Source organism: Dipodomys spectabilis, unplaced genomic scaffold (assembly GCF_019054845.1).
Source record: "Dipodomys spectabilis isolate Male_0828 unplaced genomic scaffold, ASM1905484v1 ptg000204l, whole genome shotgun sequence".
In the NCBI taxonomy this organism is placed as follows: domain Eukaryota; kingdom Metazoa; phylum Chordata; class Mammalia; order Rodentia; family Heteromyidae; genus Dipodomys; species Dipodomys spectabilis.
The window spans coordinates 1,469,851-1,494,867 of record NW_024870881.1 but is presented as its reverse complement, the minus strand read 5'-3'; the positions used below and the strand labels follow the sequence as shown (position 1 = coordinate 1,494,867).

The window sequence follows — 25,017 nt, the reverse complement described above, 5'->3', positions numbered from 1 at the left end:
AGCAGAAAAAGCCGGAAGTGGTGCTGTAGCTCAAGTGGTAGAGCGCTAGCCTTGAGCTGAAGAGCTGAGGGACAGCGCCCAGGCCCAGAGTTCAGGCCCATGACTGACCAAAAAAAAAAAAAAAAAAAATTTCAAGAATTTCCAACCACTCTGTAATCCTGGTCTACTCAATAGGCTGGATCTGAGGATCAAGGTTCAAAGCCAGATCCAACAGAAAAGTCCATGACACTTTTACTTCCTGCAATCCTGGCTGAGATCTGAGGATTGCAGTTCAAATACAACCCAGGTAAGAAACTCTTGTGACTCTTATATCCAAATAAATACCCAAAATCCAGAAGTAGAGATGAGACTCAAGTGGTAGAGCACTAGCCTTGAGCAAAAAAGTTCAGGGATAGCATCCAAATCCCCAGTTCAAGCCCCAGGACTAGTACAAAAAATAAAATAAAAAAATTTAAATCAGAAGTTTCATACAAATTTATTTTGGTATGAAACATCAACTAAAAGAGCTAACAACTATATAGCAACAGCAGCAGGAGCAGAGTTCCATTTGATAAGAGCTATAGACCCTATAGTCACATTTGCTTCTTGGCTACTGAAGGTACTCTAGTTTCTAACCCTGGTTTAAAATGCAAATTATTTTCTAGCTCTTAAAATCTTTCAAAAACAAACAACCCCTGAACTGACACAGGACATAAATCAGATACTAAGATAGATACAAAGTTGACCAAAAATAGTGGCTCCCAAATGAGAGAAAGGGGGTGGTAGGAGGTTATCAAGAAAAAATTTAAAAGAGATCCTATTAATTAAAATTAAATAATGAAAGCAAAAAGGGCTAGGGATGTGGCTTAAGTGGTAGAGTGCTGGCCTGGCAAGCAGGAAGCCCTGAGTTCATACCCACTAAAAAAGAAAAATGAACAAAACAGGATTCTAGGGTTGAGAATGTAGTTTAGCAGTAGACCACTTGACTAGCATTTGTAAGGCCCTGAGTACTATACCATCACTGAAGAATAAAGCAAGACAGAAAGGACTCCAACCCAGATCTTCTGACTCCAGTATCATTTTATATAGTTTGATACTGATTTAAGTTGATATATAGTTTTAAATACTTAAGTGCAGGTCTGGGAAGGTAGCCCAGTGGTAGAGTGCTTGCCTTGCATACATGAGACCCTGGGTTCGATTCCTCAGCACCACATAAGCAGAAAAAGCCGGAATTTGCACCGTGGCTCAAGTGGTAGAGTGCTAGCCTTGAGCTGAAGAGCTAAGGGACAGAGTTCAGGCCCCATGACTGACAAACAAAAAACTAAAGTGGAGAGATGTTTATATAGACTAAATTTATCCACACAAAATATATCAGAAACCACATATACTATTACAGAGTCATAGTCACCAAATGACCAAGATATTTCAGTCAGAAGATTAATTTTTGATACTGGAAAAGGCCAAGAATACTCAAAATAAATACAATTCTTGTATGCAGACAACAACAACAACAAAAACTACTATCAAAACACAGTGAGTTAAAAGCTGGGCGTAGTGATATACATCTATAGTCAAGCTATTCAGGGGGTGAGGCATGAGGACCACTGAGTTCATGAGTTCAAGACTAGGTAAAGCAACACAGCTCCTTATAAAAACCAATTAATCTCAATGAACTGAATACCAAGATAGTTTTGTATTAACTAGGACAGTGGTTAGTAAGCAGAGACATTTTTTGGGAACTCAGAATTTGATAAATATAAATTGCTGTATTTTAAACATCAACTAAAGTTTGTTTAATGTCACTTATGAAAGCAGGGGGATGATATAGAGATAGAGATATGATATAATATGCAAATATACCTAACTGGATTGCAACTGTTTTTTAAAACATGGCAATAATATGAAAATAAATATGTTAAAATATGGGTAGTTTATGAGTTGTTTTCCATTTTTTCCTGTATTTTCAAGTTTTCTATAATGACTACATATTACTCTTTTTTAACTCTTTTTTTTTTTTTTTTTGGTGCTAGTACTAGGGCTTGAACTCAAAGCCTCCAACTAACTCTTGCTTGGAATTTTCCCTCAAGACTGATACTCTACTGCTTGAGCCACAGTTCTACCTTTGGCTTTTTTGCTGATGAATTGGAAGTAAGAGCCTCACAGACTTTTCTGCCCAGGCTGGTTTCAAACTGCAAGATCCATAAATCTCAGACTCCTGAGCAACTAGGATTACAGGTGTGAGCCACTAGCACCCAGCCACGTTAGTTTTTATAGCGCCCCCCCCCACAAAGTATTTAAAATGTTTCCAGGTAGAAAAACAGATTTGCTGAAATAATCTTCTTTTATTTTTTTTTTTTTTGGGGGGGGGTCTGGTTGTGGGGCCTGAACTCTGGGCCTTGGCGCTGTCCCTCAGCTCTTCAGCTCAAGGCTAGCACTCTACCACTTGAGCCACAGCGCCACTTCCAGCTTTTTTCTTTTTGCTTATGTGGTGCTGAGGAATTGAACCCAGGGCCTCATGCATGCAAGGCAAGCGCTCTACCACTGAGCCACCTTCCCAGCCCTGAAATAATCTTCTTAACATTACTAAGACTACTAGACTTCTTGGGCAAGTTGATCAGATAGGTTTTATCCTCATTTTACACATCCCCAGGTATATTTACAAATATTATATTGTCTCTTCAAAGAAGTATGTAGTAGATTCAGTAGTACAAACATGTACCATTTACAAACCAGATGTTTAATACTTCAGATTTGGAAAGGGGTTATTTGTGTTGCTGCTGTGTGTTTTGGTGCTAGGATGGACTCACACAGGGACTCACACATGACAAGCTACACATTCAGCTCTCAAAGTGAGCTTTTAAAATGGCTAAAATGGGGACAAGTCATGGCTCAAGTGGTAGAGCACTTGCCTAACAAGTGTGAGGCTCTGAGTTAAAGCTTCAGTATCACTAACCAAAAGCTAAAATAATGGTCTTTTATTGACTGGTTACATTTCTGAAGTAATGTTTCCATTAAAAGTTTTATGTCTATAAGCACCTCTGTACTAATTCATTGATGATCAGTAAGTTTAGTCTCTTTGGGAAGGCTCATAGAATCTGTATCACATGTTTATCACTAGATTACTGGAACAGGAGTCAGATGCAAACTCTTGGACCATGTTCTAATTACTATTCTATCATGAGTGCTTGGCCCTAACTTTCTCATCAAAACACAGGTTTAGCAGACACTGGTTTACCCTGACTTTGAGAGCTAAGTTTACACTATTTGTGAAAATACCTTTATCCAAGTGTTTTTTTCTTGGAATACTTTTTGTTACTTGAATATTGCAAATTTATGATATTTATGTCATGAATATAAAGCAGTACTCTACTCTAGAAGAAAAGTATGCTAATTCCACTCTATAGTCATCATGTATATTCATTGCACATAAATATAATTTTTCCACTAAATTCTTTCATTTGTCTTGTCATCTAAGAACAATTTTCTTTAAAGGTCAAGTTAGGTATAGTCTTAATATTTCACAAACCATATTTAAATTATTAGAACGAACCTCTGAAAGAAGGCTGTTATTTTATAGACTGTTATTTGAGAAATATTACTTTTATTTTGCTGTCCTAAAAGAGGTGTGTGCATTTGTTTATTTCCTATGCTGGTTCAAAGTGCTGTCACTGAGCTTTTTTGGCTAAAGGCTAGCATCTACTGCTTGAGCCACAGCTCCACTTCAGGCTATTTTGGTAATTAATTGGAGATACGAAGTCACAAACTTTCCTATCTAGGCTGGCTTTGAATTGTGATCCTCAGATCTCAGCTTCTTGAGTAGTGAGGATTAAAGACATGAGCCACTGGCACCCCGCTTAAAAAGGGTATATGTTAGCTGGGTGCCGGTGGTTCATGCCTGTAATCCTAGCTACTCAGGAGGCTGAGATCTGAGGATCACGGTTCAAAGCCTGGGCAAGAAAGTCTGTGAGAATTTAATCTCCAATAAACCACTAGAAAACTGGGAGTAGCACTGTGGCTTGAGCAGTAGAGCGCTTGCCTTGAGCTGAAGAGTGCAGGGACAATGCCCAAGCCCAGAGTTCAAGCCCCACGACTGACAAAAAAAAACTGATTTATCTTAGAAATACACTTTTATCTTTATTTTTATTATTCTCTATTACTAGTGCAAGGAGCTTGAATCCAGGACCATGCACTCACTCCCTGGGCTTGCTGGCTTGCTTGATTACAGCTGGCATTCTACTTTTTGAGCCATACCTTTGGGCTGGCTTTTTTCTAGTTAATTGAAGATGGGATCACATGAACTTTTCTACCCAGGCTAGCTTTTGAATGTTGATCCTTAGATCTCAGACTCCTGAAGCTAGAATAACAGGTATAAACTATGGGTGCCCAGCTATATCTTTTTTTTTTTTTTCTTGTAAGTTCTGGATCTTGAATTCAGAGCCTGGGCACTGTTCCTGAGATTTTTGCTCAGGGCTAGTACTCTACCACTTGAGCCAGAAATCTCTACTTGTGGCTCTGTGTGTGTGTGTGTGTGTGTGTGTGTGTGTGTGTGTGTGAGATTAGTTGGAGAAAAGAGTCAGGGGACTTTCCTTCCTGGTCTGGATTTGAACTTCAGTTCTCAGATCTTAGCCTTCTGAGTTGCTAGGATTTATAGGCATGAGCCACCAGTGTTCAGCAGTTACTTTTTTTTTTTTTTTTTTTTTAATTTTGTTGGTCATGGGACTTGAACTCTGGGCCTGGGCGCTGTCCTGGAGCAAATGCTCTACTACTTGAGCCATACTTGGCGATAAGAGTCTCATGGACTTTCCTTCTCGGGCTGGCTTTTTGAACCTTGAGCCTCAGATCTCAGCCTCCTGAGTAGCTAGGATTACAGGTGTGAGCTTCATGTTTTTTTTTCCAATGGTAATTAGAAGGCTCATTTTACTATAAAATAGGAAAACAACAAATAAATTATAGGGCTATTTTAAGGACTAAATGAATTAAAGACTAAAAATCACTAGCACACAGCAGACAATAAATGATGTTTCCTACAGCTTTAGGTATCAATTTTAGATACAGTTTGTAGCTTAGTTTATGCATTTGTAGTCTACATATTTTAAATACATGAAAATCAATTATACTCGACTGTTAAGAAAAACAAGAGAAAGTTAAGTAGTCTTAGTGGTAATCAGTGAGCACTACTTGAAGTAAAATGAATGGTTCAGCATATGCCATTTACACTCCGATTGATAATTATAGTGCAGAGATTCATGAATCCATTCAACAGGAAGAATTGGCATTAACATTTATACTAGGCAAGGTATATTTAAGATAACCTTTATTTTCAGTTAACATATTCTTTAAAACTACTTCAACTGTATTGTTCTTTAATTTTCAAATTTGATCAGAATATTCTCAATAGTGAATAAAGCCTTGCCTTCTGGGAAAAAAAAAAAAAAAGATTAGTGATAACTCCCTTCATACTGTCCACTCATTCATTCACTCTCCTGAAGTTCTGTCCTATACATAAACTAAACTAGTTTTTGTCTGCAGTGACAAACAGAAGTGACTCATCCTAAATAACCCAGTTATCTTGAGAAATGCTGCACAACAAATTGAGTATGACCTCACCAAACACAGAGAAACACAGTTAACACAAGTAGCATAGGTCTTACGTTCTGACAATGCTAGTTGCCACTGAACTGCTTCGCGTGCCACTTCTTTAAGCTTCTTCTTAAGATCTCTGCTGGTTTTCTTATAGAAATAAAGATCTTTTTCCAACTGCTGGATTTTATCTTCATATGTTTTTAAAGTTTCTCTAATACCTTCTCCATCTTGCTCTATAAAGTGAAAATTTACATTTAAACTTGGTTTTAAACAAATGATTTAAAAGTATGTTTTAACATGACCCCTGACTATCTTCAAAGGATCAGAGTATGTTACATTACATCTCACAATCTCAATTTTTCTACCTATATTTTGGAAAACATTAGCACTTAAGTCACTTCTTTTACTCCATCCCTACCTGACAATTCATAAACATTTTGCAACTACAACTAAACACTCATTCTTAGAACAGCAGAAGCCAGCATTTCCTACACAAAGTTCATGTTTCTCTTTCCATAAGCTCTTTCAATATCTTACTTAAAAGTTTATGTCAGGGGGCTGGGAAGGTGGCTCAGTAGTAGAGCGCTTGCCTTGCATGCATGAGGCCCTGGGTTCGATTCCTCAGCATCACATAAGCAGAAAAGGCCAGAAGTGGCGCTGTGGCTCAAGTGGTAGAGTGCTAGCCTTGAGCTGAAGAGCTGAGGGACAGCACCCAGGCCCAGAGTTCAGGCCCCATGACCAGACCAAAAAAAAAAAAGTTTATGTCAGGAACTGTGATTATAGGAAAAATTCTAAGTTTAGGCTTCACAGGCACAAACAATCTACAACCAAGAAACTTACAAAGAAGCAAACTTATTAAAAGAGGGTAGAGATTAAATCACAAAGAAAACATGGCATAAAAAGTGAGATGGCAGCATAAGTTAGCTGATGTCACATATAACTTAAAAGTTTCTAGCTCATGTTTATGTTTAACCCTGCCCAGAATAGTAAAACCCAGTATACTGACTTAAAAAGTAGGTACTTTCAGACTTACTGTGATATATTTATAAAATAGTCCTGCTGGTTTGAAAATTGTGTTGTTTTCGTACAATTTTAAGTGTATTTGTATAGCTTAATTTAACCCTCCATGTTTTTAAAATTTCTTAAAATTAATGATACTATAAATCAGAGACTCATACAGTAGAGCTGGGTAGTGTTGTATAGTTCAGTATTAGAGCACTTGGATAGCATGTGTGAGACTTTTGATATGATCTTCAGTACCAAAAAACCCAAAAAACAAAAAAACAAAAAACCACCACCAACATAAAAGTATAGTTTTTATTTTACATATTTTTATATTTTTTCAAAATTTCCCATATTCATTTAGTTGAACATAGAAAATTCACAAATTGTTAACATTTTCAGTTACAACTTTGTTATGAGAACGCTGTATAGCTATAGTGTTAAAGAATGTTCTCATTTGACTATGACATGAGCTTTGATATATACATCAAATACTAGAATGTATACTGGTATTATAATTCCAGTTGCTTTAAAAGACATAAAAATTGTAATCAAACATCACTCTTAGACACTTGAGACGGGAAACTAAAGAAAGGCTAGCATGTTCAGATGTAATAATGTGTGGGATCGTGTCAAGGAAATCCTGTCATTAGGCACTGGTTGCTAATTAAGCCAGATATGCAACTATCTTAGAGGCACATTGCCTCAAAAAGCAAATTCATGTATTTTCCAAGGGTTTTCTGCTTCCTTGGGTCCATCTGACCCATTTTCAATTACTGATTATCAAGCCATAGCAGCCTGACTGGAGTTTTGGCTCAGAGGTAGAATACTTGTCTAGCAGATGCAAAGCCCTGAATTCAATGCAAATCCCTAAGTTCAAACCCCAGTAACACCAAAAATAAAATATTTTTATTTTTGTAAAAAAGAGTAAGTAGTCTGGATTGAGGCAGAAATAGTATCACTTTGGAAGTGGCACTGTGGCTCAAGTGGTAGAGCGTTAGCTTTGAGCTGAATAGCTCAGACTCAGAGTTCAAGCCCTACGACCGACAAAAAAAAAAAAAAAAGAGAGAGAAATAGTATCACCTGGCTGTGATTTTGTTACCATAGCAACTGTTTGTGTACTGGCCATATGCCCAGATAATGTGAGGACTGATCATTATGACAGCTCTCTTTCTACATCAGCTAATGGTTGAACTGCTGATCACTAGTGACAGTATTTGGTAGACTAATTTCAACTTATGATATAACCTCCATGCATAAAAAATCATAACCAAATAAAATTATAATAAATTTAGGTAGTTTAGGTAGTAACAGGACATCATTCACTTGAAGTTTGTTAACGGAAAATAATTTGTCAAGCTTGAAAGAAATTTTCAACTATACACCAAAAAGCCAGAAGTAGTCCTACATTTTAACATAAAAACTACACCAACAACAAGCTAAGAGTACTTAGCAGCAGTACTTACATGTGGGTTGGGGACAGGTAGAAGAAATGGCATCTCAAGCATTAATAGCCTTCATCAAAGTTCACTCTCCCATAACCAAAATATGTAAAGGCCCAAAGTAGTGTAAGTATTAACTATTTATATATATTGGATCATGTGTTGGGTGATCAAATTCTGTCTTCCTTCCTGAATCACTTCTGTATACTGAAAAAGACAATTACCTTTGAAATGATGTAACAACAGCTGCATCTTTTGCTCGTGTTCCTTTTGTTGCAGGGTGAGCCTCCGATCACACTGTAACTTCAGATGATCCAGTGCAGATTTCAACTCACGAACCATATTATCCTGTTCAAGAACCTTTAATTTAATCTCTTCATTTTCTAACTGTTGTTTTCGCTCTGCTTCTCGTAAATTAACCACCTAGCAAACATAAGTTTTGTACTTTTAGTCGTGTCTTACAATCGACTATTTTGGGACTACATAAAGATGAACTTCTTTAACCTCTATAGCTGTAAGCTACTGCCTAGGACAGGACTCCACTATTTTTCTATTTTCTAAACAAGCACTGCAACTAGATGCACTCTCACAATTGAAGTAGCTTACAGTAGTAATTGTAATTAATTATTGTAGGTATCTAAGAGGAAACTGTATGCTTGCCTGACTCCCTCCCTCCTTCCTTCTCTTCTTCCTTCCTTCCTTCCTTGCTTGTACTTGGCCTTAAACTCAGGGATTTTTGCTCTTGCTTGGTGTTTTTGCTCAAATCTGGCACTCTACCACTTGAATCACAGTTTTGCTTTTAGCTTTTTGCTGATTAGTTGAAGAGACAGACTTTTTCTGCCCACACTGGCCTTGAACTGTGATCCTTAGATCTCAGCCTCCTGAATAGCTAGGATTATAACCATGAGCCACCAGCATCTGACATATCTTTATTCTATTCTGTTTAATTAGAACATTAAAAACTTTGGTGCTTTATTTATCAGTTGCCTGGTATTCTATAAACTATATTTTTCAGAGAAATATAACAACAGCAACTCTGTAATGTCTATTTTAAGTGGAAAGGACATTAAAAAAGATGGACAAAGTTCTTAATGCTTATAGTCATCTCTGGATCAGTAAATTCTTTTTTTTGTGTGTGTGGGGGTGGTCTGGTCGTGGGGCCTGAACTCTGGGCTTGGGTGCTGTCCCTCAGCTCTTCAGCTCAAGGCTAGCGCTCTACCACTTGAGCCACAGCGCTACTTCTGGCTTTTTTCTTTTTGCTTATGTGGTGCTGAGGAATCGAACCCAGGGCTTCATGCATGCAAGGCAAGCGCTCTACCACTGAACCACCTTCCCAGCCCTGGATCAGTAAATTAAAAAAATTATGTAAAATATTTTAATTGATTTAAGTATAAGTTAATAAAGTCTATTGTTATCTTTGCCACTGAAGCACCACTTCATCTCTATTCAAGTCACACATGATGAAAAAGTACAGGTTTACCTCCCCACAGCAATGAAAGAAAAAGTCAGAGGGCCCTTGACTTTTCATAATGTTGCATAGCAACTCACAAACTTATACTCAATAAAAGTAAGGAAGCAATATAATCTAAATCCTTTCTAATGAAAAGTTCTCCAACTTTAAACATTTCACTAAGTTAGGTGTACCTACATGGACAATTATAAATTTTCAGGTAACATTTAGTACTATAAAAAGAAGTCATGTTTAAATTTGTAGTTCTACCATCAAATCTTTATGCCTTTAATTTTTTTCTTTAAAAAATTGACATAATGAGGAGCTCTTGACTATTCTCTGTAAGAAAAATATTGTTCCTCACAAACAAACCTTATTGAAGTATCTGAAAAGGATAGCTCTAGTCTCAACAGGATTCAGGCAAATGAGTTTCTCCAAGACATTTGCTTCACTCTGAGAAAGATTTTGGAATGATGCTCGAAGTGAGTCCTGGCGGCTCTGGATACTTTCATTCTTGTATTCAATTGCAGCCTCCAAAGCTTCAATGCCCTCTTCAAGTTGGAAAAGAACATGTTCTTCCTAGGAATAATACAATATGAAGCACTCATTTAAAATGAAATCATATAACCTAGACCTTGTCATATACTTAGAATTTACTGTGCTTTTTGGTTTTAAGGAAAATTTGCAGCCTAGTACTAAATTTTAAAAAACAAGGGTTGAACCTTACCCCAGTCAGAATGTCCCACATCCACAAATCAGCCAATGACAAATGCTGGATGGGATGTGGAGAAAGAGGAACCCTATTACACTGCTGGTGGGAATGTACACTTATACAAGCACTTTGGAAAGCAGTCTGGAGGGTCCTTAGAAAGCTAAAGATTGACCTCCCTTACGACCCAGTCATACCACTTCTAGGCATCTACCCTGAACAACAGGAACCAATATACAAGGACACGTGCACCTCCATGTTTATTGCAGCACTGTTCACAATAGCCAGGATATGGAAACAACCCAGATGCCCCACCACAGATGAATGGATCCAAAAATTGTGGTATCTATACACAATGGAATATTATGCAGCCATTAGAAATGACAAAATAATGGCATTTGCAGGGAAATGGATGGAGCTAGAAGGAATCATGTTGAGCGAGGTAAGCCAAGAGCAAAGAGACAAACGGTACATGGTCTCCCGATAAGTGGATGCTAAATCCAAAATGTTAGGTGATATGACAAAACTAACAGGACTTAAGAAGAACTCCCACTCATCTGGTCGAACCACTACTAAATATCCCCATGCTGCTGATCACATGTATGGTGTATATGTGTACACTGTTATATGTTATAGACTGTGATAGACAATTTGCTCCAGGAAAGTTAGAATGAACTTGTGACTTTAAATGAGCATCATTATTCCACTATACTGTGAAATTTGGGAAATTATATAATCACTTAATCACAATTAAAAAAAAAAAAAAGAACCTCGGGGAAGGTAGGGAGGGAAGGGATAGTAGGGGGAAAACAACGGAGGGGGTAACAATGCTCAATAAGAAGTGTACTCATTACCTTACTCATGTGACTGTAACCCTCTGTATAGTATCTTTACAATAAAAAATTAAAAAACAACAACAACAAAGGTTGAGCTCTTGCACTGTGTCTTCACACTAAACCTATAATAAAAAGGGAAGGACAGATACATGAATTCTGAAACATCCCAAGGTCATACTGCAAATGCTAACTACCTAAATTCAAGAAATATGCTTTTTTTTTTTTTTTTTTTAGTGGTATAGGGGTTTGTGCTTACTAAGCAGGTGCTCTACCACTTAAACCACTCTGACAGTCCTTTTTGTATTGGGTATTTTCAGGATTAGGTCTTGTTTTATGCTGGCCTTCTTATTTGTGCTTCCCTGCATCACTGGGATGAAAATATATACTACTGTGCCCAGATGTTGGTTGACATGTGTGCTAATACTAGGGCTTGAACTTAGAGCCTTGCACTCTGGCTTGGCTTTTTTACTCATTGCTGGTCATGTCTTCAATCTGACACTTTGCTGATCAACTGGAGATAAAAAGTCTTGCAGACCTTTCTGCCTAGGCTGGCTTTGATTGTTATCCTCTATGTCTCTGCCTCCTGAGTAGGTAGGATTATAGGCATAAACCATCTTGCCAAACCCAAGGAATATGCTCACAGAATTGCCATCTCTTTCTATACTCTGAATCAGTATTTCCACTAGTAAAATCTAGAGAGCTCCTGATGTCCCTCCAATAACCTATTAAAACAGTATATTGTGAGGACAGAAGGAAGAAATACGTTTAGAGTAAGCTATTAAGAACCAGTAAGCCAGGTGCTCGTGGGTTATGGCTGTAATCTTAGCTACTCAGGAGGCTGAGATTGGAGGATCAGATCAGCCCACGCAGATAGGTCTTTGACTCTTTATCTCCAATTAACCACCAAAATGCCAGAAGTGGAGCTGCGGTTATCCTTGAGCACAAAAGTACAGGGATAGCACCCAGGCCCTGAGTTCAAGCCCTGGGACTGGCATGCACGCATGTGCACATGCTCGCTCGCTCTTTCTCTCTCTCTCTCTCTCTCACATACACACACACAAACACACACATGAACTAGTAATCAGAGAAGAGTTACTGAGGAAAGAAAAATGAAAATGAAGTAAAGATTAAAGGACACAAAGCATTTCCTAAGATTCCTATGAAAAGATGTAATCAGGGAAAGTGCTATTAAGAATAATGTTTAGGGGCTGGGAAGGTGGCTCAGTGGTAGAGTGCTTGCCTTGCATGCCTGAGGCCCTGGGTTCTATTCCTCAGCACCACATAAGCAAAAAGAAAAAAGCCGGAAGTGGCGCTGTGGCTCAAGGGGTAGAGTGCTAGCCTTGAGCTGAAGAGCTGAGGGACAGCACCCAGGCCCAGAGTACAGGCCCCACGACCGGACCCAAAAAAAAAAAAAAAAAAGAAAAGAATAATGTTTAGAGGGCTGGGAATGTGACTTAGTGGTAGTGCTTGCCTAGCATTCATGAAGCCCTGGGTTCAGTTCCTCAGTACCACATAAAAGGAAAAAGCCAGAAGGGGCACTGTGGCTAGCCTTGGAAGAAAAAAAAAAAGCTCAAGGATAGTGCCAAGGCCCTGAGTTCAAGCCCCAGGACTGGCAAAAAAAAAAAAAAATACTAATAATGTTTGGCGGGAGAATGCAGTCATGAAATTCAGTGCATATTCTACAAATTTAAGAAAAGTGAGGGAAGTGGTAGGTTGGGAGAGATAGGGAAAAATGATTAAATGGGTGACTTTGATCAAGATGCATTGTTTACATAAATGGTTTAATTGAATGGCAACTTCATTGTACAACTATTTAAAGATAATTTTAAAGTAATGTTTAATAGCATTCCTAAGAAATTTTGTTTTGAAAGGAGGAAGTATAGCATGCTTTAATGTACTAGATACTTCTTTTCTAGGAAAAAATCTGACAAATCTTTACCAAGAAAACTAACAACTGGGCTGGGAAGGTGGCTCAGTGGTAGAGCGCTTGCCTTGCATGCTCAAGGCCCTGGGTTCGATTCCTCAGCACCACATAAGCAAAAAGAAAAAAGCCGGAAGTGGCGCTCAAGTGGTAGAGCACTAGCCTTGAGCTGAAGAGCTGAGGGACAGTGCCCAGGCCCAGAGTTCAGGCCCCACGACCGGAACCAAAAAAAAAAAAAAAAAGAAACCTAACAACTTTTCTCCATTCCTCCCTGCAGCATCTCAAAGGAAAATATGTGAATATTTATGATTATATTAAAGAATATTAACGTTTGAGCTTCTCTTTTGGAATTCAAAAAAATAGGTATGTAATGACTGTCTAGTGAGAGGTTTGAGTAATATTCCTTTTAAAGAGCCATTATATAAAATCTGCTGGAAGAGCTATTTTTTTTTTTGTTTTTTTTTTTTGGTCCCATCGTGTGGCCTGAACTCTGGGCCTGAGCGCTGTCCCTCAGCTCTTCAGCTCAAAGCTAGTGCTCTACCACTTGAGCCACAGCGCACTTCAGCTTTTTTCTTTTTGCTTATGTGGTGCTGAGGAATCGAACCCAGGGCCTCAGGCATGCAAGGCAAGCACTCTGCCACTGAGCCAACTTCCCAGCCCTGGAAGAGCTATTTTGAAAAAAATGTTCAACAGCCATTCTATTTCTTTGTAAAACACCTACTATCATTCAAAGATTTAATAATTGGTCCATAAGAAACAAAGTAATATTCACCTTTTTAAAGAAAAAAAGCCCTTAAGAAGTTAAATGTATTTAGGTAAGAGAAACCATGAAATAACTGAATTATCTGACGATAATATTTGAGTGCTGAATTGTACTTAACACAAATATGAAAAGTTTGCCTTTATTGATGGCAAAGAAGAGTGTAAACTTAGTTTATACAGTTTCAGATCTAAGTTAAAGAAGTGCAGTGATGTATAAGGAAGTATCAATACCCTGAGGACAGTGACTCCAGTGAGGCTCAAGCACGTAGGTGTTTGCAGTTCCCTCTAACTCAGCACTAAGTATAGGGAGGGAGCCATGAAAAACTGTCATGGGACGAAAAACTTGTCTTAACACAAATTTCAGATTATCAAGAGTCAGTTGTACTTTATCATACTTTTCAAATTTGAGTATGCACTGATGAGCATATTAAAATTCAGATTCTGATTCTGGGTGGGCCCTAAGGGTCTGCATTTCTGTCAGACTCCCTTGAGGTGCTGTTGGTTCAGAGACCACAGTACAAGCAACATGGACCAAAAGTAATGTTCTCCAAATGTTTTGGATCACAAAACAAAAAGTTAGCAAATACTTTGCATATGTAGTTATTCCCCATAAATGAAAGTAATATAACAATAAAACATAAAACAGAAATCTTCTAAGATGAAATAAACATAACAGTTCTTTTATTTATTTTTTTGGTACTGGTCCTGAGTCTTGAATTCAGGGCATAAGCGGAGTCACTGAGATTTTTTTTTTGTTCAAGGCCAACTCTCCACCACTTGAGTCAGCTCTACTTCTGGCTTTTTTGGTAGTTAACTGGAGATAAGTCTCACAGACTTTCTTGCATGGGCTGACTTTGAACAATGATCCTTAGATCTCAGCCTTTTGAGTAGCTAGGATTAGAGGCATGAGCCACCAATGCCCAGCTAACATTAACAGTTCTTTTCTTTATGTATCCCACTGAAGGATAATTCTATCATCTGTAACGTGGATCAAAGTGGCAGACATTATGTTAATTGAAATAAGCCAGCCCCAAAAAGCTGCATATAGCATTCTCTCACTCATTTACGGAAGCTAAAGAAGATGATCACATAGTAGAGATATAAAAGTCATGACTACAGACTATGAAAGGTAGGGAGGATAGAAAGAGGTTGGCTAATGGGTACCAAATACACTTAGTTCTCATGTTCCATAGAATGGTGAATGGCAGGGTATCTGTTGCCTAAAGAAATTTATTAACTGTTTCAAAAAGAAGAGTTCAGGATTTCCACAACATAGAAATTATGCTATTTGAGGAAATGGAAATGCTAAAGTACTCTGTCTTGATCATTATGTATTTTATACATATATTGAGTTATAATACTGTTCTCCATAAAAGGAGGAGGAAAATGATTATCAGGGGTGACACTAATCAACATGGATATGTTAAATGGGTATGTTAAATTTAAACCCTGTTTTACATCTATTTGAAGGTGAAAATTAAAATGTAGAAAAAGAATATATATATATATATATGTATATATGTATGTGTGTGTGTATATATATATATATATATATGAAGTTTTGCCAACCAGGCACCGGTGGCTCATGCTTGTAATCCTAGCTACTCAGGAGGCTGAGATCTGAGGATCCAAGTTGAAAGCCAACCCTGGCAGGGAAGTCCATGAGATTCTTATCTCCAACTAAGGATCAGAAAACTGGAAGTGGTGCTGTGGCTCAATGTGGTAGAGCACTAGCCTTTAGCAAAAGAACTCAGGGATAGCACCCACGCCTTGAGTTCAAGCCCCATGGCCAATGAAAAGGAATGAAAAAAGAAAAGCTGGGAAGGTGGCTCAGTGGTAGAGTGCATGCCTCCCATGCATGAGGCCCTGGATTTGATTCCTTAGCACCACATAAACAGAAAAGGCTAGGGGCTGGGAAGGTGGCTCTGGTAGAGCACTTGCCTTGCATGCATGAGGCCTTGGGTTCGATTCCTCAGCACCACATAAGCAAAAAGAAAAAAGCTGGAAGTGGCGCTGTGGCTCAAGTGGTAGAGCGCTAGCCTTGAGCTGAAGAGCTGAGGGACAGCGCCCAGGCTCAGAGTTCAGGCCCCACAACCAGATTCCCCCCCCTCCCCCCCCCCCCCCCCCCCCCGCCAAAAAAAAAACCCAGAAAAAGCTGAAAAACAGACAGCGCCCAGGCCCAGAATTCAAGCCCCAAGACCAACAACAACAACAACAAAAAAGTTTTGCCAGGCTAGAATATTTCACCTGTAACTCTAGCTACTCTAAGGATTTATTTACTGCTGAAATCTGAGGATCTGAGTTTGAAGCCAGCTCAGGAAGACAATTCAATTCTGGGATACTCTCATCTCCAATTAACCAACAAAATCTGGAAGTGAAGGTATTGCTCAAGTGGCAGAGTTTCAGCTTTGAACAAAAACACTACGGGAGAGCTTGAGACCCTGAGTTCAAGCCCCAGTACTGGTGTTGAAAAAAGGTTTTTATTGGCATATAATTACATATGCTTGTTTAAAAAAGAAAAATAAAAGTAGAACTCAAATACTTCTAAAGTTTTAATTTCTGGATTTTATTTTTTTTAAGGTAACAGGAACTTATTGGGTAATTCTCTACTGGTATGCAGGATCTAAAGTTTATAATTCCTATCAAGTAATAAAACTAGGAAAATTACTTATTGTGGAACAAAAAATAATTTTAAGCAAGTTTAAAGACATCCTTCTGGGGCTGGGAAGGTGGCTCAGTGGTAAAGCGCTTGCCTTGCATGCCTGAGGCCCTGGGTTCGATTCCTCAGCACCACATAAGCAAAAAGAAAAAAGCCGGAAGTGGCACTGTGGCTCAAGTGGTAGAGTGCTAGCCTTGAGCTGAAGAGCTGAGGGACAGTGCCCAGGCCCAGAGTTCAGGCCCCACTACCAGACCCAAAAAAAAAAAAAAGACATCTTTCTACCAAGATTTTACTGATGATTTCTGTCACTTTACAATCTCACATATCCAGCAGTCTGCTACTGGCAGTTTTACTTGGGAATATTAGTCTTGGCTTGACAACCAGTGAGAGCAAATCCCACTTCATAGTTACACTAAAGGAAAACCAACTGTGTGGGACAAAGTACAAAGAAACAGACTATATGGAATCCCAACAACTGTGGCAAGTTCATTATTCCTTCAAAATAATCCAGGAGTCTGCTCAGTAGGTTTCAACACAGTGAAATATTTTCACCATAAATCTATATGCACTTTTAGTTTAAAGAAATCCTCATGAAGTAAAAGTCTTAATGTTTCTTAGTAATAGACCTCTACCCTTTTGCTCACATAATTTGCTCATTCTTTTCTATATGCCTTTCTTACCCATGTTCTATCTAAAATGGCTTTCTTATAATTTGTCAATACATGTTTTTCATAATCCAATTCATGATATTAATCTACCAAGTTAGCCTTGACACATTTTCCCTCAAATAATCATTGTACTGCTTTGCATAAACAGTATAATAATGATAGCTTTATTAGAATATCCACAACTTGCCTTTTTTCTTTTTTAATGCCAGTACTGGGACTTGAACTCAAAGATTAGAGTTTTCACTTGGCATTTTCATTTAAGACTGGTTGGTGCTCCAGGGGTTGGAAGCATGGCTCAGGTCATAGAGCGAAAATGTCAGATACCTAGTCCAAGTCTGGTATTAGACAAAAAAAAAAAAAGAAAAAAAGAAAAAAAATTTAAAAAGACTGGTCCTCTATCTCTTCAGCCACACCTCTACTTCTGGCATTTTCCTAGTTCATTGGAGATCCAATTCTCATGGACCTTTTCACCTTTGTTAGCTTTGAACTACACGTTCCTTAGATTTCAGCCTCCTGAGGGTAGCTAAGATTACAGGTGAGAACCATCAGTACCCTGCAACACAACCTGCTTTATTATGTACTTTGGGGTTTAGAGTTTTCATATATTTCTCTTTTTTCCAAGATAGAGTATGAATTTCTCAAGGCAAAGATGTATGTTTTACATTTTCGTTTCTTTCACAAGGCTAGTATCTGTCCTGGCCAGAATTCCTCCTTATATTTTGTTGTGTTGTAGGTTCTCATACCTTCAAATCTGAAAGCTTGGGGCTCCAATGGAATACTTTAGGACACTCTCCACAAGTACCCAAGTTAACTTATAAAATAGGGCAGTAGAGGGGTAGGTACCTGATCAATTTTGACTTAGTCCTTAAATTAGTCCTCAATTCCTTTCACCAAGTCAGTTAACAATCTAACTTTATATTTCCTTTCTCCCATTTCTTTTCTTTTTTGGGGGTGGGGGGTCCTGTTATGGGGCCTGAACTCTGGGCCTGGACACTGTCCCTTCTTCAGCTCAAGGCTAGCGCTCTACCACTTGAGCCACAGCGCCACTTCCGGCTTTTTCTTTTTGCTTATGTGGTGCTAAGGAATCAAACCCAGGGCCTCAGGCATGCAAGGCAAGTGCTCTACCACTGAGCCACCTTCCCAGCCCTTCCATTTCTTAAACTAGCTCTCTTACCTCTATCTTATCCTAATCTACATCACTACAAGATTCTGTAAGGCACATGACCAGCAGCAACTCACCTTCTTTTAGGAATTTGCCCTTACCTTGTTTGGTAATGACAGGACACAAGCTATAAATATCAGTAGAGAAAATTCAAGCTCAAACATTCATTTTTGGAACAGGAAGCATGGCTCAAAGAGTAAAGCACCAGTGGTAAGTGAAAAAAACAAGTAAAGCTTGAGGCCCTGAGCTCAAGCCCAAGCACATGAAAAACATCATCAGCTTTATCTGATAAAGTAAGATGTAGGGCCATTACTGAGTGAAAAAAATTTTAAACAAGTAAGTCCAGTGGCTGTCAGTGGCTCATGCCTATAATCCTAGCCACTCAGGAGGCTGAGAACTGAGAATTGAGGCTTGAACTCAGCACAGGCAAACAAATCTGAGAAACAAAAACTTGCAAACAGTTGGAAATGGAGGCATGGCTTAAAGTGGTAGAGCACCAGCCAAAAGGGAAAAAGCCAAGCAAGAGCACAAGGCCCAGAGTTCAAGCCTCACTTAAAAAAAAAGTCTGGGCAAGCCGGGCGCCGGTGGCTCACGCCTGTAATCCTAGCTACTCAGGAGGCTAAGATCTGAGGATCGTGGTTCAAAACCAGTCTGGGCAGAAAAGACTGTGAGACTCCTATCTCCAATAGACCAGCAGGAAACCAGAAGTGGCACTGTAGCTCAAGTGGTAGAGCACTAGCCTTGAGCTGAAGAGCGCAGGGACAGCGCCCAAGCCCAGAGTTCAAGCCCCATGACCGACAAAAAAAAAAAAAAAAATCTGGGCAAAAAATTCCTCTGATCATATAAAATAATATTTATCAAAATGAACTCCAGGAAATGGGAAGATGACTTTTTTCTTTTCTTTTTGTCTTGTTTATCTTTCTTTGGGGTGGTAATGGCACAGAAAAGGTAGGACAAAAGGTGAACAAATGCAGTACTCAGTAGACACTATGTTGAAAATTAACTATATAACTTGTGGAACAGGACAGGAAGGAAAAACTAGGGAGGGGTGACAGTTGTCCAAAAAGAAATGTACTTGTTACCTGACTTATGAAATGGTAACCACTCTGTATATCACCTTTATAATAATAAAAATATTTGACTAACCCCGACCTCCCTAAAAAAGAAGAGGTGAAGCCTGGCACTGGTGGCTCACACCTGTAATCCTAGCTATTCAGGAGTCTGAGATCTGAGGATCGTGGTTCAAAGCCAGCCCGGGCAGGAAAGTCCGTGAGACTCTTATCTCTAATAAAACACTCAAAAACCGGAAGTAGCGCTGTGGCTTAAGCAGTAGAGCGCTCGCCTTGAGCTGAAGAGCACAGGGACAGTGCCCAGGCCTAGAGTTCAAGCCCCAGGACCGACCAAAAAAAAAAAAAAAAAGGTGAGAGGACCTGTATCTTCTATAACTAAGAAGAACTTTACTGAGAATTGATTTTATGTCTATTGTTTGGACTTGGTATGGTATATGCTCCCAATGTCAACTCTTTTTCAAAAGGTTCCTTGGGAAGAATTAACCCTTAATGTTCTGAGGATGTTGATTTCAGATAAGAAATCAAGACTTAGAAGACCAAACTCAAGAAATACTGGTTTTCCAATGGCTGGCTATGTCAGGAGAGGGCCATATTTCTCTGAACCACTCTGTGAGGACATGTCTGTCTCTAGTCAAGCATAGTTTACGATACTAAGAGATGCCAGGTGAACTCATTACAGATGACAAAAATATCAAGGAAGCAAGTTTATCAGATTTATCATTTTTATGATTGTGTGACAAGAGACCAAGAAAATCACTCATACATCAACTCCAGTTCCAAAGAATACTGACTTACTTCAGGTGATAGAACTCTACCATTTTTAAGTTTCTCATCCACACTGTTTCTTTGTCTCTGGAGAAGATCCTTTTCTTTCTGAAGAACTTGAACTTGTTCTGAAATCTTTATTTTCTCCTCAGCAGTACTGCTTTCAAACTGCATATTCTTTTCAGACAATTCCTGGTCCAACAAGTTCAGGCGAGTTGATATTTTCAAACTATCAGTGCTTAAGGCCTAAAAAGATACAATCCACCAAATACCCCCAAAACAGTTACGAGAAATCCAGACTGTGTATAAATCAGAAAAAAAAAAAAAAAACAGAGAAAATTACTAAGTGAATGCATTTTTCACTTTTAAATTATTTTCTCCCATAGATTTTTTTGGGGGTTCATTATCAAGATCTTATGTTGAGGCCAGGTGGTGGTGGCTCTCTTCTAAAATGCTAGCTAGTCAAATGGCTGAGACCTAGAGGAACCAGGTTCAAAGTCAGCTCATGCAGTCCATAAGACTCCATCTCTAATTACCCAACCAAATGCCAAACTGGAGGTATGACTCAAGTGGTAAAGTACCAGCTGTGAGCAAGCAAGATGAACAAGTGTATGAGGCATGAGGCATTGAATTCAAGCCCCAGTACAGGAGTACGAGTGTGTGCATATGCGTGTGCACACACACGCGCACACACACACAAAAACTAAGCTGAATGTATTAAAAAATAGATTTAAACTAAGAATTTACTACCAAGAATGCCTTAAGTGAGGTTTTCAGAGATAGTTTTTCTTTTTTATTATTTTCTAAATCGAACAGTCTTTTACCTTAGCTTATTACAAAGAACTGTAATTCCCTAGATGTTGATATTTGCTGTTTTAAACATAAAATTTGGTTTTATCTATACATCATTCTAGTCAGAAAATATTATAGCTTACGCTAAAATATTTTTATCTCAGTCTCTCCCTAGCTATGTGGCCTCCTATAAGACACTTGAGTTTTCTGCTCCTCAGTTTTGATACCTATAAACTGGAAGCAGTAGTGCCTATTCCAGGATTGTTGTGAGGATCTGAAGCGACCATGAATGTCAAAAAGTTTATAGATATGCAACAAGTAGTGTGTGTATACGTTTGTGTCTCTGTACACACAGAGATGTAATGGTACAAAGACTTTAACTCAGGGCCTGGGCCCTGTCCTGTAGCTTTTTTGCCAAAGCTGGCATCTCTAGTTCTTGTTTGGGGGTGGTTAACTGGAGATGAGTCTCATGGACTTTCCTTCCCAACTGGTTCTGAACCATGATCCTCAAATCTCAGCCACCTGAGTAGACTGGATTACAGGCCTGAGCTGCTGGTGCGTAGTAGCAGTAGTTATAAATGTGTGTGTGTGTGTGTGTGTGTGTGTGTGTAGCCATATATTTACTAGCATAAAGTTTATCATTAATAAAGTAGTTCCTTCTCATAACCTTCACCAGAGTCCTACTCCCTAAACAAGCTGCTTCCCATCCTTTTAGATGTTTCTTCTGGTTTTTTGGTCCACATGTCTAAATTTAGATACTGTCCATCATCTGTATATTATAGAGTTTAGCACTCTTATACCTCCCCTTCTCCACTTACCCCCTCCCTACCTTCATTCTCCCAATTTAAGTTCTAGTACAGCTTTTAGTTACATCAGTATTCATTTACACCTTATTAGGACTTTGCAACTATTAGTCATAGCTCATCTACCTAACATAAAATGATCATACTCCAATTCTGGTACCCTATAAGTAAAATAAAACTATAAAATTCCTTCCCACACTTTCTTCTTTTGACCAAATTTATCAGGAAATCTTTTTAATACATTCTTTTCTGAAAACATTCTGCCTGTAGCCTCCATTCTCCTGCTGGATCACATTTTGGGGATCTGAAGTCTTTTTCATAATTCATGTTTTTATTGTGGAGGACATCCTACACTAGTTTCCATCTTCACATTTGATTAAGAGTTTGGCTAAGAGAAGAAATACTAACTGAAAATGTTTCCTCATAAATTTGAAGCTGGCTTCATTTCTTTTACCTCCTAGTGAAGAAAGTTGAAAAGCCCAGTGCCATTCTGATTCTTGAGGTGGATAAGCAACTAGTCTTTTCTACTTAGAAGCTTTCAGAATCTTTTTTTTCCCTTTGTGCACCTAAACCTTCATAATGCTTTGCTTAAGGTATTCATTTTTCTAGATCCTTGAAAATTAGTGCTGAAATTTTTTTTATACTGTGTGTTTCATAATCTCTCCTGCTTCTTTTTTGTTTCTTTCTGGAATTCCTACTATTTAAAAATTGGACTTCCTAGTTTAAAGTATTTTTTATTTTCTTGTGCTTTGCCTTTTAACTTACTGAGCTTTTTTAAACTGTATCCTCTAACCCTTTTAATGTTCAACAGTTCTTTCATGTTTTCATAACTTGTAGTTCTTGTTTGATGGATATAGTAATATCATTTATCACGGATCATCAAGGATACCAAGATCTTTATTGGAAGATTTTTAAGCTCCTAGTTGTCTCTAATTTCTCTAAGTTCCTTTTTCTCTCTGGTGTTTGTCTTTAATGTTAGTGGTATTCCTTTAATATTGGTAACATTGAAGAGTCAGACACAAAATAGTTGGAAAGTTAGCTGACATAGCTATAATCACTTGGGAGGCTGAGGCTGGAGGATCTCAAGTTTGAGGGCACATAACAAAACTGTCTTAAACAAACAAAACCCCCCAAAACTTAATAAGATGGGATGAGTGATGGATGGGTGAGATTAATTAAAATTTATTGTAAATGTGTGGAAATGGAGCAATGAAAGTCCCCCACCCCAAGTAATAACTATTGTAAGCTAATAAAAAGAATGTGTGGTTTTAGATATATATATATGTCATATATATATAATGTCAGATTCCAAAGATGAATCTGAATTGTATGTGTGTGTGAGAAAGAGAGACAAACAGAGAGAGAGAGAGAGAGAGAGAGAGAGAGAGAGAGAGAGAGAGAAGAGAGAGAGAGAGAGAAGAGAGAGAGAGAGAGAGAGAGAGAGGAGAGAGTGAGCAAGCCGGTCCCAGGGTTTGAATTCAGGGCCTGGTCACTGTTCTTTGTGCTTAAGGTTAAGTGCCCTACAACTTTGAGCCACAGTACCAATTTTAGCTTATTGGTAGTTAACTCTGGAGATTTAGAGATAAGATTCTCACAGACTTTCCTGCCTAGGCTGTCTTTGAACTGCAACCCTCAAATCTCAGCCTCCTGAGTAGTTAGGATTACAGGAGTAAGCCACCAACACCCAGCTCCAAGTCTTAAAATCCCTAAGTTTTAAAATCTCTTTTTAGGAATGATTTCAGAAAATTTGCTGATCTTCTACTAGGAAGTACAAATCCACCTTTAAACATCTTTGAATTGGAAATCAGGGTTAGGAACTGGATGGCTTAGAATTCATAGGTATGTTTACATTCATTCTGTGTATTTGACCAATTCTGACCCTCTGATGTACTTATTCAGTTCAATCTTCAAAAAATAAACCACAGTGCCCTGTTTTTATCCTGTGCCTTACTTCTGCCTTCTGAAAATTCTAGCCACCTTACTTCTATCTTTTTGCTGTTCTAGGTGAATTGTAGCTCACTAAAGCCATTATTTTTTTAAGGAATAAAAAAAGCTAAAGCTAAAACCCTTGCTCTTCATTTTTAATATTGTATGTTTCATAATACATTTGTGTCATATAGTCCTCATTTCTGTCTTTCTAGACATGTATTTTAGCTTCGTCTCTTCTGCTAAATCATTAACTTCGATTTGCTTTCCATTTTATAGTTCTTTTTAGTCTTTTGTTCTCTTTCCTTTACTGTTTTCATAGCCTTTTCTTCAATAGGAGTTTTAATGAGATATAATTCATACACCATATAATTAATCTACTTAAGGTATATAAATGAGGTTACATATATTCAGTTATGCTATCAATAAAAACATTTTCATCAATCCTCAAAAAAGAAACACCATCCCTAGTAACAGTAATTCCATTTCCTCCCTAATATCCCATAGCCTAGGCAACCATCATTTACTTTCTGCTCTATGGAATTATGTATTGTGGTCTTAAGCTCAGGAGTCTCATGCCTCAGCCACCTAAGTACTAGGATTACAAGTGTGTGTTACCATGCCAAGGACCAACACTTCTTACTGTTTACTGATTGTAGCCATCCTATTTGAATGTGAAATGGTATTTTGATTTGTATTACTTCAATGGCTATGTTGAACACTGTTTTATGTGTTTATTAGTCACTTCCATATCTTCGTTGAAGAAATCTCTTTTCAGATCCTTTTCCCATTTTTAAATTTTCATTATTTTTTTTGAAGGAAGGTATTACTATATATCCCAGGTTGGCCTTGAACTAACAATCAACTTGTTTGTCCTCCTGAGCTCTGGGATTACAGGCAAGTTTTTATTATTGAGTTATAAGAGTTCTTTCTTTTTTCATTATGTTATTATCTTTAAGTAGTGTACAAAGGAGTTACCATTCAACAAATCAGTTTATAAATACAATTCCATCTTAATCAATGTGTAGGAGTTCTTAATATTTCTGTGTATGTATATATGTGTGTATGTGTATAGCCTCAGTGCTAGGATTTGAACTTGGGGCCATGTGCTTGCTAGACAGGTGCTCTACTTCTTGAGCCACACCTCCAGCCCCCTTTATATATTCTTAGTCCCATATCAAATTATCTGCAAATATTTTCCCTCGTTCTATTCTATAAAGTGGTCTATTTTACTTTCTTGTTAGTGTCCTTTGCATCACAAATATTTTAAATTTTGATATAATACACTTTATTTTTCATTCTTTTATTGTCTGTGCTTTAGGATAATATCTAAGAAATGATCAATTAACATATAAAGTCAAAGATTTATGCCTATGTAAGAGTTTTTTTATTTTAGTTCTTTGCTGTATATCATCCATTTTAGATTAGTTTTAGTTTTTCTTTAAAATTTCTTTTTTTTTCTTTTTAAGGTTTATTTAGTAAGATCTA

General features: G+C 38.0%; 1 protein-coding gene across 2 annotated transcripts in view; it reads right to left on the bottom strand.

Annotated features, from left to right (window-relative positions):
• The window catches only part of Kif27 (kinesin family member 27), a 110,227-nt gene that overhangs the window by 3,517 nt on the left and 81,693 nt on the right, over positions 1-25,017 (bottom strand). For both annotated transcript variants that reach the window (XM_042696255.1, XM_042696254.1), the window contains exons 14-17: positions 20,039-20,254; positions 9,829-10,035; positions 8,231-8,429; positions 5,631-5,795 (exon numbers count right to left, since the gene is read on the bottom strand). In XM_042696255.1, the coding sequence (XP_042552189.1) occupies positions 5,631-5,795; positions 8,231-8,429; positions 9,829-10,035; positions 20,039-20,254 (787 nt within the window). The remainder of the gene's footprint in view (positions 1-5,630; positions 5,796-8,230; positions 8,430-9,828; positions 10,036-20,038; positions 20,255-25,017) is intronic.